General features: G+C 46.8%; 5 protein-coding genes across 5 annotated transcripts; 3 read left to right on the forward strand and 2 right to left on the reverse strand.

Annotated features, from left to right (window-relative positions):
• Positions 1 to 1832: 1832 nt before the first annotated feature.
• On the forward strand, positions 1833 to 3293 carry BHQ10_003228 (uncharacterized protein; the record flags this gene model as incomplete). The annotated part of the gene is made up of 7 exons (XM_040875461.1): positions 1833 to 1897; positions 1944 to 2011; positions 2090 to 2147; positions 2203 to 2307; positions 2371 to 3061; positions 3116 to 3198; positions 3248 to 3293. 7 exons carry the CDS (start codon positions 1833 to 1835, stop codon positions 3291 to 3293), a joined length of 1116 nt encoding a protein of 371 aa, XP_040731732.1.
• Positions 3294 to 3800: 507 nt separating this feature from the next.
• On the reverse strand, positions 3801 to 4520 carry BHQ10_003229 (uncharacterized protein; the record flags this gene model as incomplete). The annotated part of the gene is made up of 3 exons (XM_040875462.1): positions 3801 to 3888; positions 3940 to 4265; positions 4326 to 4520. 3 exons carry the CDS (start codon positions 4518 to 4520, stop codon positions 3801 to 3803), a joined length of 609 nt encoding a protein of 202 aa, XP_040731733.1.
• A 2743-nt stretch (positions 4521 to 7263) lies between these two features.
• On the forward strand, positions 7264 to 10745 carry BHQ10_003230 (uncharacterized protein; the record flags this gene model as incomplete). Its single annotated transcript, XM_040875464.1, has 3 exons — positions 7264 to 7772; positions 7837 to 9220; positions 9279 to 10745. The coding sequence occupies 3 exons, from the start codon at positions 7264 to 7266 to the stop codon at positions 10743 to 10745; spliced, it is 3360 nt and encodes a 1119-aa protein (XP_040731734.1).
• An 875-nt stretch (positions 10746 to 11620) lies between these two features.
• Positions 11621 to 12728, forward strand: BHQ10_003231 (uncharacterized protein; the record flags this gene model as incomplete). The annotated part of the gene is made up of 3 exons (XM_040875465.1): positions 11621 to 11912; positions 11973 to 12603; positions 12668 to 12728. 3 exons carry the CDS (start codon positions 11621 to 11623, stop codon positions 12726 to 12728), a joined length of 984 nt encoding a protein of 327 aa, XP_040731735.1.
• A 768-nt stretch (positions 12729 to 13496) lies between these two features.
• Positions 13497 to 13970, reverse strand: BHQ10_003232 (uncharacterized protein; the record flags this gene model as incomplete). Its single annotated transcript, XM_040875466.1, has 1 exon — positions 13497 to 13970. The coding sequence occupies one exon, from the start codon at positions 13968 to 13970 to the stop codon at positions 13497 to 13499; it is 474 nt and encodes a 157-aa protein (XP_040731736.1).
• Between the last annotated feature and the right edge of the window lie 182 nt (positions 13971 to 14152).

The following is a 14152-nucleotide window of genomic DNA, read 5'->3' on the forward strand; positions in this document are numbered from 1 at the left end:
CAACCTTCCAAATCCTCTACTTCGCATCAGCATCCAGCTACACCGGCAAATCCAGCGAATCCCTTCCAGCACCATTGCCACTTTCCAGATTGTTTCCTTTGCTCGAAGAGCGGTACCCGGGCATTATGGAGAAGGTGTTGAGTAGTTGTAGTGTTAGTGTTGGGTTGGAGTATGTTGATATTCCGTCCGTGGAAGATGACGGGATAGAGGGAGGACAGGAGGGAGAGGGGAGGGTGATTGGGGAGGGGGAGGAGGTTGCTATCATTCCGCCTGTTAGTTCGGGGTGATTCACTGTCGTTGGAGGGAAGGATTTGGTGGTGAGATTGTTAGGTTTGATGGATGCGTTTGGTTGATACATGATACCTATATGACGGGTGAAGTGGCGGTTGTCATTACACAAGCGATTGATCCTCTTATTTTCTGCTTCGTACGAGGCCCCAGCGATAGATGGAACATGACACAATCATTTACCAAGAAGTGATTTGACAGCTTGTACCACGTGCCTGGTCACACATTGTCCTTCCGGAATGTGTCCCGGCATCAAGTCAAGGAACACAAACCCGTTCACTTGTCAATCTGCAACTCGAATCATGAAACAATATACTATACGCATTGGAAATATTTATGCATAATAGAGTTTGTCTAAGCCATCCGACATCACCCGAAAATCCTTCCTCCCAGCGAGTTGAATGGTAACTGGAATGTTTCACCGTCCGACCCAACATGGGAGCCGCATGCGGAAAACAACATTCTGCACAGCACGCGACAAGGCGACACCCAGGAACGACGCTAACTACCTATCAAGCTACAAATGACGCATACTATTTGTCCTCGCCGGAGAACACTAACTGAGTGACCTCATCACAAAAGTCTTACTAGCGTGTACGTATTTTGACAGGCGTGATCAATAGATCAACTGACTCACGCGACAGGACTGGAATGATATGCACAGCTGTCGTTCATTCGTACTTTAAGCCTTTGCCGCCAGTGATTCTAGACTCGGCCACGTTGAGGATGAAACGAGTCTGATATGTACATCTGCTTACCGACTGAGCTAGACGAGGCGTATTGTATAGACGGGAGAAGAGATAAGCATTATTGGTGCTGTTTCATCCTTTCACATTTACTGATGCCGTAGACCTGAATTGGGTTACGTGCATACCGTTTCAATCATTCTCGAAGAAGCTTGTTAAGCGAAACGGCTTAATTTCAATGTTCCATGCTCGCGGGGTTTGTTACCAGGTATGTTATCCGAATTGTTGGGAAATACGGGGGTCGATCTGGTCGGTTTTTGAATTTGACTGCCTATTGATGCGTCAAGGTTTAGGTTTTGGGTGAGTGTACTAGACGTTCTGACAGGGTATGACAGGTGATCGACAGAGACATAAATATGCCTGATTCTCCAGCCAAGGATAGAAAGAGGTGGATGGGTAGAACGTCGTTCTTCACTGCATTTTCCCGTATTTCGTTGTTCGAATCTCGCCATCGTTCTTCTTCTTCTTATCCTCTGTCGGAGAGTAGCCTGGGATTACCCTGCATCGAAAGATTGAGTTCAATATATCTGGACTGCTGTTGTGCTGAAACGGGTCTTGAGGAGATCCAAGACCTTCGAGGTTTGAAGTTAAACGACAAAAAGAGGAGGAGATCTTTATTTTTACGTGACATATTGCTTGGACGACGAAATACTACGCTGTTTTGATTTGCTGTGAGATCATGGCGACAGGTCTTCTGACGCCGAGGAGACAAAGCTCGTTTTCGGTGAGTTTAGCTATTAAAATTGTGACTGTGGTGACGATTAAGGCTGATATATTGCTTGTGCGGTCAACAGAGAAATGACGGCTCATCGTCTAGAGAGAGTTCCAGCGATAATCTATCGTGAGTCCCACACTGCTATTAGGTAGTCATAGCAAATTGTACAAGTTTGGCTAATTTGTCAATGTCAGGACCAATGTACTCGCATCGCCATTGCAGGCATACAAATACGAGAACAATCGGAGATATCATGCATATCGTACGTCTGTCTTTTACTCTATATGTTGAGCAGGCATGAAATTCAGATACCAAAGTACATGACTGACCTAGTGAACAGGTGAAGGCTCGTATTGGGGTCCAAACGATGAACAAGATGCGTATCACCAGAAAGTTGCGTATGTGATTTATTTTCTCGACAAGTAGTATATATGAAATGCTAATATTTGCCAGCCACCACCTATTCACCCTAGTCCTACAAGACAGACTCTATTTCGCCCCAGTAGCACAGCCCCATCATGTCCTTGACATCGGCACCGGAATAGGACTATGGGCCAGGTAAATCGTCTCCCAACCGAAAATTGTTTTCATTAGGGAAAATATGCTGACATAAGTTGATAGCAACGTCTCCGACGCTCACCCCCAAGCTCAAATCCTCGGCACCGATCTCTCCCCCCTCTGGCACCCTGACTTCACCATCCGCCCAAACCTGACCTTCGAAGTTGACGACTGCTGCTCAAACTGGACCTATCTTGACGAAGGACGCGAACTATTTGATCTTGTACACATCCGCTGTCTGTACGGTAGCGTCAAGGATTGGCGGAAACTGTATCAGCAAGCGTTTGAGCATCTGGAGCCGGGAAAGGGATGGATTGAGCAGGTTGAGGTTTCATTAGTGCCGAGATTTCTGTACACGCGAGGTGACGCCGTCGGAAGTGATTTCTGTCATAAGGAGGGTAAAGGATGGGATTCGACGGCTGCCGATCATGATTCAAACTCGATTTTCGTGACTTGGTACAGATTCTGGCAAGAATGTAGCAAGCGAACAGGCAAAACGTGGTTTGTCGCAGATCAAATGGCTAGTTTGATCTATGAAGCGGGCTTTGAGGATGTGCGCCAGGAGCGGTATATGTTACCCCTGTTCGATTCCTCGGAGGGAATAGCTCCAACAGCTACTACCACTAGTAGTATATGTGGAGAATACTCGGATTACCCAGTTACGCGTCTTGCGGAGATTGCGAGATGGTTTCGACAGTTTTGGGAGACGGGGATGGAGGGGTGGATTCTGGCTGTTAGTACGCGATACATGGGGGTTTGTCCTTTCATTGTTTCTCATTGCTTGGCAATTACTGATAGCGAGGTATAGTGGACGGCAAATGAAGCGAAAGAATTCGTGGCAAAAACAAATCAAGTGCTTGCAGAACAGAGTAGTAGGGTCTACTATGAGTTGTGAGTTGATTTCCATACATTGAGAGCTGGGTTGATCTAATTATTATAGGGTAGTCGTTTATGGGCAGAGGCCGCTGTTGGAGGGTGTGAGTTAGATTTTTGATGAGCTTGATGTTTAACGTAGATTATGAATGAAATTTTGATCGAGCTCGGTGGTTCTGTATAGTCTCTATCTTGCCATAATGTACTACCTATCTACGTACGTGAAGTACACATTTACTACGGAGCCTTTGTATTCAATCATGACCATTATGCTTCTGTCAAAGAGTTTAAATACACCATGTAAAAGACAATAAGTATTAGAGCTCAATTGAGCAAACCAGGAATCAGAGACCACAAGCAAAATACAACAAGAATAGCAAAAAAAGAAAAAAAAAGTACAAGGAGTGAATGGTGAATGTCACAGCCGTCAAAATACCTCTACGCCACCCATTTGCAAATTTCAAGTCCCATATTTTGTTTTATGTGCAGCATCCAGTTACTTTCGGAGAATTGAAGAAGTGAAAGGCTGCACAATCGTACAATCGTACAGATGTCAGGTTCAGGTCGAATCTGCTCAGCTGAAGACCCGTTGATTGCGAAAAAGTGGAAACGTCCACATTCTACACATCAACTTCCTTTTGCTGATGAGACCGTCTATCCATCCATGAGAGAATAGTGCCAGTGATAACGGTAAATGCGAAGAAAATACTACCAAAAAATTAGTCTTAATCCAGAAGTGGAAGATATCGAGGGAAATACCAATTTGCAATGATCAACCCCCAAATAGCCTTCATCTCAGTACAAACATGTCTTGCCGACGCAATGAAATTCGAAAAAGCGTTCGACCCTGTCACAGAACTGAGCGCACCCGCAAGACCGGACAAGGTAGACTCAAAAGTTGACGCATCATCGGAAGTGCCGATATCAGAGCAACGCAGGTATGAGAGTGGTTTCCCGGCTTCGACGGCAATGACGATCAGACCGGCTAGGATGATGCAGTCCAAGCAGAGAGCCCACTTGAAGGCCATTTTGTGGTCGTAGAAGAGGATTGAGGTTATTATTATGTAGAGTTCTGTTAGGACGACCTGGTTTGTCCCTGTCAGCTAGAGTTGTTGTTGATGGACTGAGGAAAAGGGGGGACTTACGAGAGAAAGGATAGCGACGAGGAGAGATGGAGGGGAGACATTGGCATTGACCATGTCAGAAACGAAAGAAGCTGTGAGACCGATAATGGCGATCAAGGTAATGAATTCGGCGACGCGAAAGACGTGGTAGGTAACGCCTAGGATGCCGTGGCGGCTCACCCGGATGAATTTGAAGATGCCTTTTCTCTGGTCCATTTTGAAGCTGTTGCTAGAATAGTGTTCGTAATGGGTGTAGAAAATAGAAAATTAGGAACATATAATTCCGAAGAAATGATGGTAGCTCTTATTCTCTCAGAGAAAAGAAGAAAGATTGATGTTGTAAAGAGAGAACCAAAGAAGATTGCAGGCTGAAAAGAATGAACAAGAGCAAATCTATGGCTAAAAGAAGGAATGAGCAAACCGTGAAATGACTGACTCTTTATATGAATGACTGATGAATGATGTTTGAATGAAAAAAGAATGGACGAGATGAGCTGAGCTGAGGGTATATGTACTCAACACAGTCAGAAGCAACAAGAGCCTAGAACAGTCCAGATCTTAATTTTAGCAACGCCCACAGATGTAAAAGCTATGAAGCAAAGCTATTCACCATGCAAATAAATGGCCAGACCGTCATGATACTGTATACTGAATCGTCAAACATCTCGAAGAATTAGGGTTATGGATCGATGTCAGAGTAAGCGCCGACTCGCCCAATCAGAGCGCTAGAACTATGAAATCGCCAAAATAGAAAATGGAGCACCACCAACCAGTAATATTGTTCAATTATTAGTCTAGCTTATAAGGCCGCTACAGCTATGACCTGTTACGGCATAGACAGATGGTTTCAGGCTAGACGGAGTCATCATCCGTTCCCCGGAAGCGCCCTGCATCACATAGTATTTGCATCTTTGGACAAATCGTGGCCAACGGTGCTGTGGCTTGACTGTGGGAGTGATACAATATTGCTCAGTGTTGCCATGCTTGCAGATCATTCCTTACGCGGTCTGTTTCAAACTTTGGTAGCTATAGCTGAGTTCAGCCACTATCATTTCTCAAGCCTCAGTGAATGATTGGGCTGGTCATGATGCTAAATAGACGCTGGATTAGTGATTACTCCAAGTCTCGCCGCCTTGGTAAACCCGAAGCTTTTGTCTTCAGTGTAAGTTTGCCTTAAGATTATTTCCCGTTATGATAGAAACGGTCCTGCTGCTTTACGTATCAGCGCCTACGAGACCTTTGAGAAGAAAGCACTGACTGAATTCCTAGTGAAGCATTCGTGGTTGCGATTTTTAAACAAAGAATTGTGAATTCCATTGTATGGCCAGACTTGATGCTTGGGTGTCACCATGCGTTTAACCAACGAGATCTCCAGAGGGTGTCGAGGTACGTACTATGATGAAATCATGTTCTTCGCTACCGGTCGAGACAATAGTGACAACTTCGAATGTCCATATTTGAGTCTGAAGGTGATACAATCGGGATGAGTAAAGAAAGAACCTCGCTGGTAAAAGACTTCCCGGGCACAGATACACTTTATTGGTGCCAACAGTCAAGTCGACTTGGACATCAATAGTTGTACGGCATCATGCACCATCGATCCAATTCAGATAAACTATTGGCAAATGCTAAGCCAGTTACATACTCATGTAACCGGCTGATGAATTCCAGGCCGAACTGTCAATAACCGGCAATGTTCCACTTACACTGTGACAGACACAATAAGTGCATAACGTAGTGTCTGCGAGTTAGACATTGTTGGAATCATATCGAAGAACAGCATGACTTCATCATGTTGTAGCTGTGGCTAAAGGTGAGACAAGGATAAACCACTAGTTCTCCCAGCATGATAAGTGCTATCGCTGTATGAGACATTGGGCGAAGACAGCATACTAATAGCTTGGCCCATAATTCAAGCAACTAAGGCTCGTCGGCCACCAAATTTGCGTTCTGGGCTAGCAATCGGCCAATGAAACGTGCACGAAGAGTTCGTATGTGAGACATGCGGGATCAAAGCCCACAGACATCATTAGGCTGTAGAAAACCAACCCGAATCCCGACTGCCAAGTTTGCTATCATCGACTAAAGCAAGTATGTACGTGCTCGATGTGCAGTAGACGCAGTCGTATTATACTATGTAGTGAATCCTAGCACGAGCATGCCGTACACCTGAAGCACAGTATTTTCTGTTGTAGATTCCGGCCAAGTACCAGTAAACGGAGGCTGAAAACMCCCCAGCCACACTGGATCAGGGAGAACGAAAATCAGAGTCAACACAGGCTAATCGGCAAACACCTGTTTCACTTTAAAGCTTCGAATTAGGAAATGTGGACACTGACAGGGCTGTGCTGGTCTGTTTCTGGCAGGTCTAACTGAGCAGAAGCAAACAAGGAGGAGAGAGTGGCTCAGTCAGATGCGCTAGTCCAAACTAGAAAGCCTTACAACCTGAATCCTCAGGCCGCCATCGTCTTGTCTCTTTCTGGATCTCGCTGGGCAAGTTTACATCTTGGACACCACAGTCAATTGTTTTGTTTTTCGTCGAGTCTCCATACTTGCGCCTTTCACTAAGCCCGATCTACCTCCTTTTGTATCGACCGACCGCCAATTGTCCCACTCTCTGTTCTAACAGACTTTCCTCCGCCTTGTGTCGCTCATTCTACTCTTCGTCCCGTCATGTTGCAAGCTTCATAGCCGCAGTTGGTTGCCTTGGGCTGAATGGACGGACCCCCGAACATTTTCCAACTGAAAAGATCGAACACCACCGAGGTGATTATAGATATTCCGTAACCTGTCGATCGAAATCTCGAATTACCGTCGATTGGGTGCCTCAACCCCAACAACGATTGCTACCAGAAACAAACCATCCCGGCCATTGCTTGGAATCAAACAGGTTGACGGCCCCGTGTTGGGAAGGGGCAGACCTCTTGGAGGTCTCCTCAATTAGCCCCTTGAGGTCGCAATGGATGTCGATGGGAATAGGCGACATGATCGATGCAGCCCCGGACCGCCAGAGTTATTTGACAGGGTCAAGGAAAATGACAAGAGCATGGAAACACTACAACGGCGGAAGCTGAGCATTCGAAAAAGCAGCAATTCCTGGCTTATAATAGTTTTTTGCATGGTCGCATATCTCACAACCCTGACCAATGCCGCGTTCATTAATTTCGACAATTGTTTAGAGGCCAACCTTTTGAATGATCCAAGCCAACTGCAATTCGTCCCCCAGTTCTTCTCTGTCGTCTACGATCCTTCACCCGGCCCAAATCCAATAGAAATCATCATTTACGGAAATGTCACTGGAAATGGCGAAATTGTCAATATAGTCAATAATGATGGAAATGAGACATACACCACCCTATTCACAACACTCGACGTGCTCAACTTTACGCCATATGACCATGCGACCGAATTTTGCCAAAACGTCACCCAAGGCAGCTGTCCTCTTGGGCCTGTTCTCAACGTCAACGGGTATGTCTTTAGCAGCTTTTTGTTTTTAGCTTTGATGATTTGGCTAATCTGTCTCAATATATAGGAGCGACCCAAGTCAGCTTCGAGCATTCGCAGTTCAACATGATCTTCAAACATCATATCAGCTAGCCAGTTTAGCTGCCACCCTGCGCATCAAGTCCGGCGACACAGCAGGTACGGATCTGGGCTGTATATCTGGAATCATCACGCCCGACCTGGGGGGAACACTCAGAGGAGTATTTGCATTTTTACCTCTTGCGGTACTGGTCCTTCTTACTCTTGCAAATATCCTCGCATCTACTTATAGTCCCTGGGGATCGACCGACATATTCCGTTGGACGAGCAATTATGGCCGAGATGAAGATCTTTTACGACTAGTTACCCCAGGATTCGCGGACTGCCTACAATATATTCAGTTCATTGTGCTCACCGGAGCTTTGTCACTAAGTTATCCCGGATACTACCAGCCAGTCGTATCTTCAGGAGCGTGGTCGATTCTCATGTTCAACCAGAGTTTCGCAAGTCATGGAGGTGGAATAGACCCGGTTGTCGATGGTATATACGTTGTCAACGGGACTTATGGCTTTGACCGCTTCCGACAATATGTCGGCTTGGAGAGTATCAGGGACGTCTGGCCGGGATCAATTGTCTGGTTACTGGTGATTTTGTTTGTGGTGACCGTGTTAACTCAAATTGCGTTCGGCGCTCAATGGATCTACCATCGCATGGCTCGCGTTGTAGAGGAGGATCTACGGTCGAAAAATATGCCGTTTACCGTTGGCAACATCATCCGCATTACTTTCAACTTCTTCCTATTACCAACTCTATCCCTTGCGCTCTATCAACTTGTTATCGCGGGAAATTCCGCCGCGTATGCTGTTGCATTGGCAGTCATATTAATCTTAGCCATTCTCCTTTTTGCCCTCTGGATGATTCGCCTTATTGTCTCCGCACGACCTCGGGTATATCTATTTGACGATCTTCCGACTGTCCTCCTATACGGACCTCTCTACAACACTTATCGAGATGATGTTGCTCCATTCGCTTTGGTACCTATTTTCATCACCTTTCTCCGCGCCATCGCAATCGGCGCCCTGCAACCTTCAGGTGTTGCTCAAGTTGTTCTGCTTGCAATATGTGAAGTGGCTATGATTTTGCTTCTTGTTGCCTTTCGACCATATGCCTCACCAACATCAATGAACCTCTATCAGATTGTTTTCTCTCTTGTGCGCTTTTTAGTCGTGCTTCTGAGTGTCACCTTTGTACCGTCTCTGGGCATTTCAGAACAGACTAAAGGTTGGATTGGATATGCCATCTTGATTCTGCACGGAGCGATGCTGGTATTTGGGTTTTTTCTGAACGCTCTGCAGACCCTCATAGAAGTGATTGCTCGACTTGCAGGAGCCGGAGGCGTAGAAGGAGGTGCTACTCGAGGTGGCCTCACAAAAGTATGTTTCTTTTATAGTGCTGTTTGTATGGAAATGGTAATTTACTTACTACTTATAGGTCTTCGGTGCAAGACAGCTCTCTCGACGCAATCCCCGAAGCAGCACACGTCAAAGCATGGCATCAGAAGCAGCTATGCTCGCCAACATGGACGAACGTTCATCAGCGCAATTTGGCGGCTCTCGAGCGAGAAGTATATCTGGAAGTTCTGCAATGCTTCTAAATCGCCAGGCTATTAGCGATGGTCGAGTAAGTATTGCCTATGATGCCGGTAGTGCACATGGTGGTCCACATAGTCGAACAAACAGTGGAATGTACACTCCTACCACTCCTGGCGCTAGTAGTGCATTCTCTCACCCTGCTGGTTATCTCCCTATGGGCACACCAAAGAGTGGTTCTGTTATCGGCTTCAAGCCTGAGGCGATGGATCCTTACTATCGGCCACCTCGCCCTCGAACACAGACCATAGATACTCAACAGTCTGGCGGTGAAGGTCGAGCACAAGCTACGTCTGGCAGCGATACTGAGGATGTCGCTCTCGAAAGTGCTGGTCAACCTGTCCCAGCACATCTCGGTACTGCTCGAGATGACGCTGATCTCGATGATGGCCGACCGAACCGCAAAGACTATGCTGTCCGCGAAGTCGACTTCTACTATCGAGTTCGTGGTCCTGCATTGTCTCATACCGGGACTCGCAAATTGAAAACGGGGCCGGCAGACCCAACAGGGCCCGTCTCATCGGCATCAGGTTGGTTCCGTCGGTTACTAGGTGGAAAGACGAAAGAACAAGGTAAAGGATTTGAGGTGATTCGAAGCGCTCGAGCACCTCCTGCGGGCATGTTTCCACCTGCCGAAGACCCGGAATACCACGAACCGTACAGAGATGAGCCTGACTCACAGTCTCCTGATGAGGCTGGAGAGGTGAGTCACAGCCGAAATGTGTCTGGTGTTACCGCGACATCCTACCACGATTCGGATGGGACGGAGGAAGAAAAGGACGAACAGCAAACGGAGTCGTTCAAATTGCCACAGATCGATGCTGGCGGCTCAATCGAACTTCCTAGTCGGGTCGGCTCGCGGACTAGTACGAACTCAAATCGTCCTCCTGTGCCGAGAAAGAGCTCGAGGAGACATGGACCCCAAGACTCTCTAGACGAAACACCATCGTTATTACCTATTCCAGGTTCACCCGATAGCGCAGCACACACATCTCGCAGAATACCCAGCTCCAACCTCCTTCACCCAGCAGGCGAATCTGAGGCTCGGCTACCCTTTGCACCAAGCGAAGCCGGTAGCGGAACAAGTCAAGAACGCCAGGGGTCAACAGCATCTTCTTCATCTACATTTCAACGTGTAGCAAGTGCTGAACCAGGGCGACCGTCTGGCATGGGCTATGTAGCACATCATCGAACAGGTGCTAGCATTCATCAGCTAGACTCCGAACACCCAGTGACTGGCAGCACGGCAGAATTGGTCGAGCAAAGCACCGACACTCTATCAAGTCATTCGCACCGAACTACTCCTTAGGAACAAACCAAAAAAGTCAGAATAAAATGATACGGATCATGTCACGAATTTCCTTTCTTCTGGACTTCTCTATAATATCTTGATTTATATTATAATTATTCGTTCTTGATATCCGGCGTCCAACAAATCTGATCAGCATATCCAGATGTTATGCGTTTCTTTTCTTGTGAAGCGTTCATTTCTATTTCATTTCTTGTCTTTGGAGGCTAAAAAAAGAGGGAAAGGTATATGGAATTTCTGCTCTTATGTGTACAGTCTAATTTTGATTCTTGTACAATAATATAACAAACTTATTCAGTGCTGAGTCCGTCTCTAAGCTAGTAAGTTGTCTGAAAAAATGAAGACAATTGTTTCTCTGTCTTTGGCATGTGATGTGCCCAGGGTAGAACGTGGGGGTCTTCCATGTCTCCGGCGAGTTGGACGAGTCGGAATAAACGAAACTCCAAATACGAGACGGCGCTCCATGTTAATAGACCCGTGGTGAAATAACGTTTAAATGAGAGTAAAATGCATCCGTTATGCCGAAACATGGAATTGCTTGGAGTCTTGTCTGTGGAAGCTCGGCGGGAAGTCAGAAATGAGCCGAGGTTCCCGAGGTCTTCCTACCGTTTGCCGCTTGTTTAATTATCTCCCCAAACTAACTCACTTACTGCTATCTCAACGTCACCGCACTGATCTACGCGATATTTGTTGTTCATATGAAGATATTTGGAAAAAGATACACCAATTGATACTGCGCTGCAACTCGATCGGACATACGACTGTCGTGAGGGATCGCCCTCATCGTCTGTACCTACACGTTATCGACTCTCGGTCCCCGCAACCATAACATAACAGAACTTACCTCACCTCCAACTCTTCACACAATACACAAAATGTCGACCTCCACAACAGAGACCAACGAGGGAGTCCTCGCCCCTGCCAAACAGCCCGCTTCCTCCCAAGGTCTCGCGCAAATCCGATCGTTCGTTGCTGGCGGTGTAGGCGGTATCTGCGCTGTGGTCATCGGCCACCCCTTCGATCTCGTCAAAGTGCGCATGCAGACAGCCGAAAAGGGTGTTTATACTGGCGCGATAGATGTGGTGAAGAAGACAATTGCGAGGGAAGGGTTAGCGAGGGGGCTGTATGCCGGTGTGTCGGCGCCGTTGGTTGGTGTCACACCTATGTGTTAGTCTTCCCCTCCGCCTCACAATTAACTTGCGGTATCATATACTGATGTTAGAAAAGTCGCCGTGAGTTTCTGGGGCTACGATCTAGGCAAAACGCTCGTCAGCTCATTATCCACTGTCCCTGTCCACAACAACACCCCTCAATACAGCATAGCCCAAATCTCCGCCGCAGGCGCCTTCTCCGCTCTACCCATGACACTCATCACCGCCCCCTTTGAGCGCGTCAAAGTCCTTTTACAGATTCAGGGTCAAAACCCGCCTCCCGCCGGCCAGAAACCCAAATACTCGGGTGGTGTCGATGTCGTGCGTCAATTGTACAAGGAAGGCGGTCTCCGCAGCGTGTTTCGCGGTTCGGCAATGACGCTGGCTCGTGACGCGCCCGGTTCAGCGGCCTATTTCGCTGCGTACGAATATATTAAACGCTCGCTCACACCCAAGGATGCCGATGGCAACGTTACGGGCGACTTGTCCCTGACCGCGGTCGTGACGGCTGGTGGTGCGGCAGGTATTGCCATGTGGATCCCCGTTTTCCCAGTTGATACGATCAAGTCAAGGTTGCAGTCTGCTTCCGGCAAAGTGACTATTGGCGGTACGATTAGGTCTATTCATGCTAGTGGAGGATTCAAGGCTTTCTTCCCTGGTTTTGCGCCCGCGTTGGCGAGAGCTGTGCCTGCTAATGCTGCTACTTTGTGAGTTCCCTATCTTTTTATCATACCCACAGGTAGGAAAATTGTGACTAATTGGTTGATATAGCCTCGGTGTGGAATTGGCGCACAAAGCCATGAACAAGGTCTTTGATGGATCGAGCGATTGATTCATTTCTTAGTTGTATCCAATAAAGCCCATATACAGTGTATATACCCATTTCATTTTACATTTACAGCTGTCCAAGCATGTGCAGAGTCGTCTTTGTTAATTTCGCAGGTGGATCATGTTTTATGTGCTTGAACATGTATATAGACGTCTGGTTTCATAGAACGTTATGATATGACATGACTGTTATATCGTTTACTACCACGCACAGGTTTCGGTGTATGAAAAAAAGGCACGTGCAGTGCTTCGGATGAATGGACGGATAAATGGATATGTGTTAGGGTTTAAGGGCGGGTTTGTGGGGGACGTCCGGGGAAGTGGAGGCTAGCCCTAAATATGCCGCGAGTACGTGGGATGGGGATATATCAACTGGAAGAGTGGTGCAGGTATTGACTACTAGCTTCTTTTTGAAGGCATACAAACTACACGCATCATCACCACCATCATCATCATCATCACAGCGAGTCTCTAGCTAGTTGATCATAAGACGTCTCGTTAAAACTCGATGGATCGGATAAGGGCCTTGGGAGTGTATAAAAAAGTGTATGAGAGGTATCTGTATAGAGCAGTTTCTTCCGATCTAGAATGACCAATCATATGATAAGCAAATTAATGAGTCAAGACCGAATCGGTGCTGCTGGATAGATCCTCAACTGGTGGAAAAGCATGACACAGAAAGAAGGAAAGAAAAAAAAAGAAAGAGGAAAAGAGATGAGGAAGACACGGTCAAGATGGGTACCGTCATCAGCGTACTCAACCTCAATTGGTATCATTGGCTTATTGATTCCTCTAGAGTAGGCAGCGGATCTTCTGTGATCATAGCACCCGCAGCTGGAACATTCGCCTTGATCGTGCGACCAAGCACTTCAATCTCGAAATCGCCCACATGCTGCAATGGGACCTTGATGATACCCATATTGTTGCCAAGTGTCACATAAAGATTCGGTTTCGTGATATCTCCAGTTTCACTGCGAACAACCCTGCATTGCACCTGCATCAACTCAGAACGACCAGCAGCTAAACTCGGTTTGTAAGACGTGTTGGTGCCATCACGAAGTGCCAGGCCGATGACTAGACAATTGTCATCTGCTGTGGCTACAGAAATGTTCTCTAGACGTTCGAATCCATATTGAGTCCCGCCCATCAGTGGACGAGCAACGGAAAACGGGACCCAGCGTAGTCGATTTGATGCTGCTTGCGCTGTTTGCCCCAAGTGCGTGTTTTCGAGGAGATTCATGGACATCTTAAGTGTGAGATAGAGCTTGGTAAGAGGATGAATTGAGGAAAGTGGCTGTTGAGTTTGATGGTATTGAAAGACAAGAAACTGTAAAGGGAAAACTCACATCTTTATATCTGCTTCATGCCTTCTAATGACACATCTTTATACTCAAATGAATTGCTTAATCGTAGTCAGAGAGACTCAAA

Source organism: Talaromyces amestolkiae (assembly GCF_001896365.1).
Source record: "Talaromyces amestolkiae strain CIB chromosome Unknown scaffold5.1, whole genome shotgun sequence".
NCBI lineage: Eukaryota > Fungi > Ascomycota > Eurotiomycetes > Eurotiales > Trichocomaceae > Talaromyces > Talaromyces amestolkiae.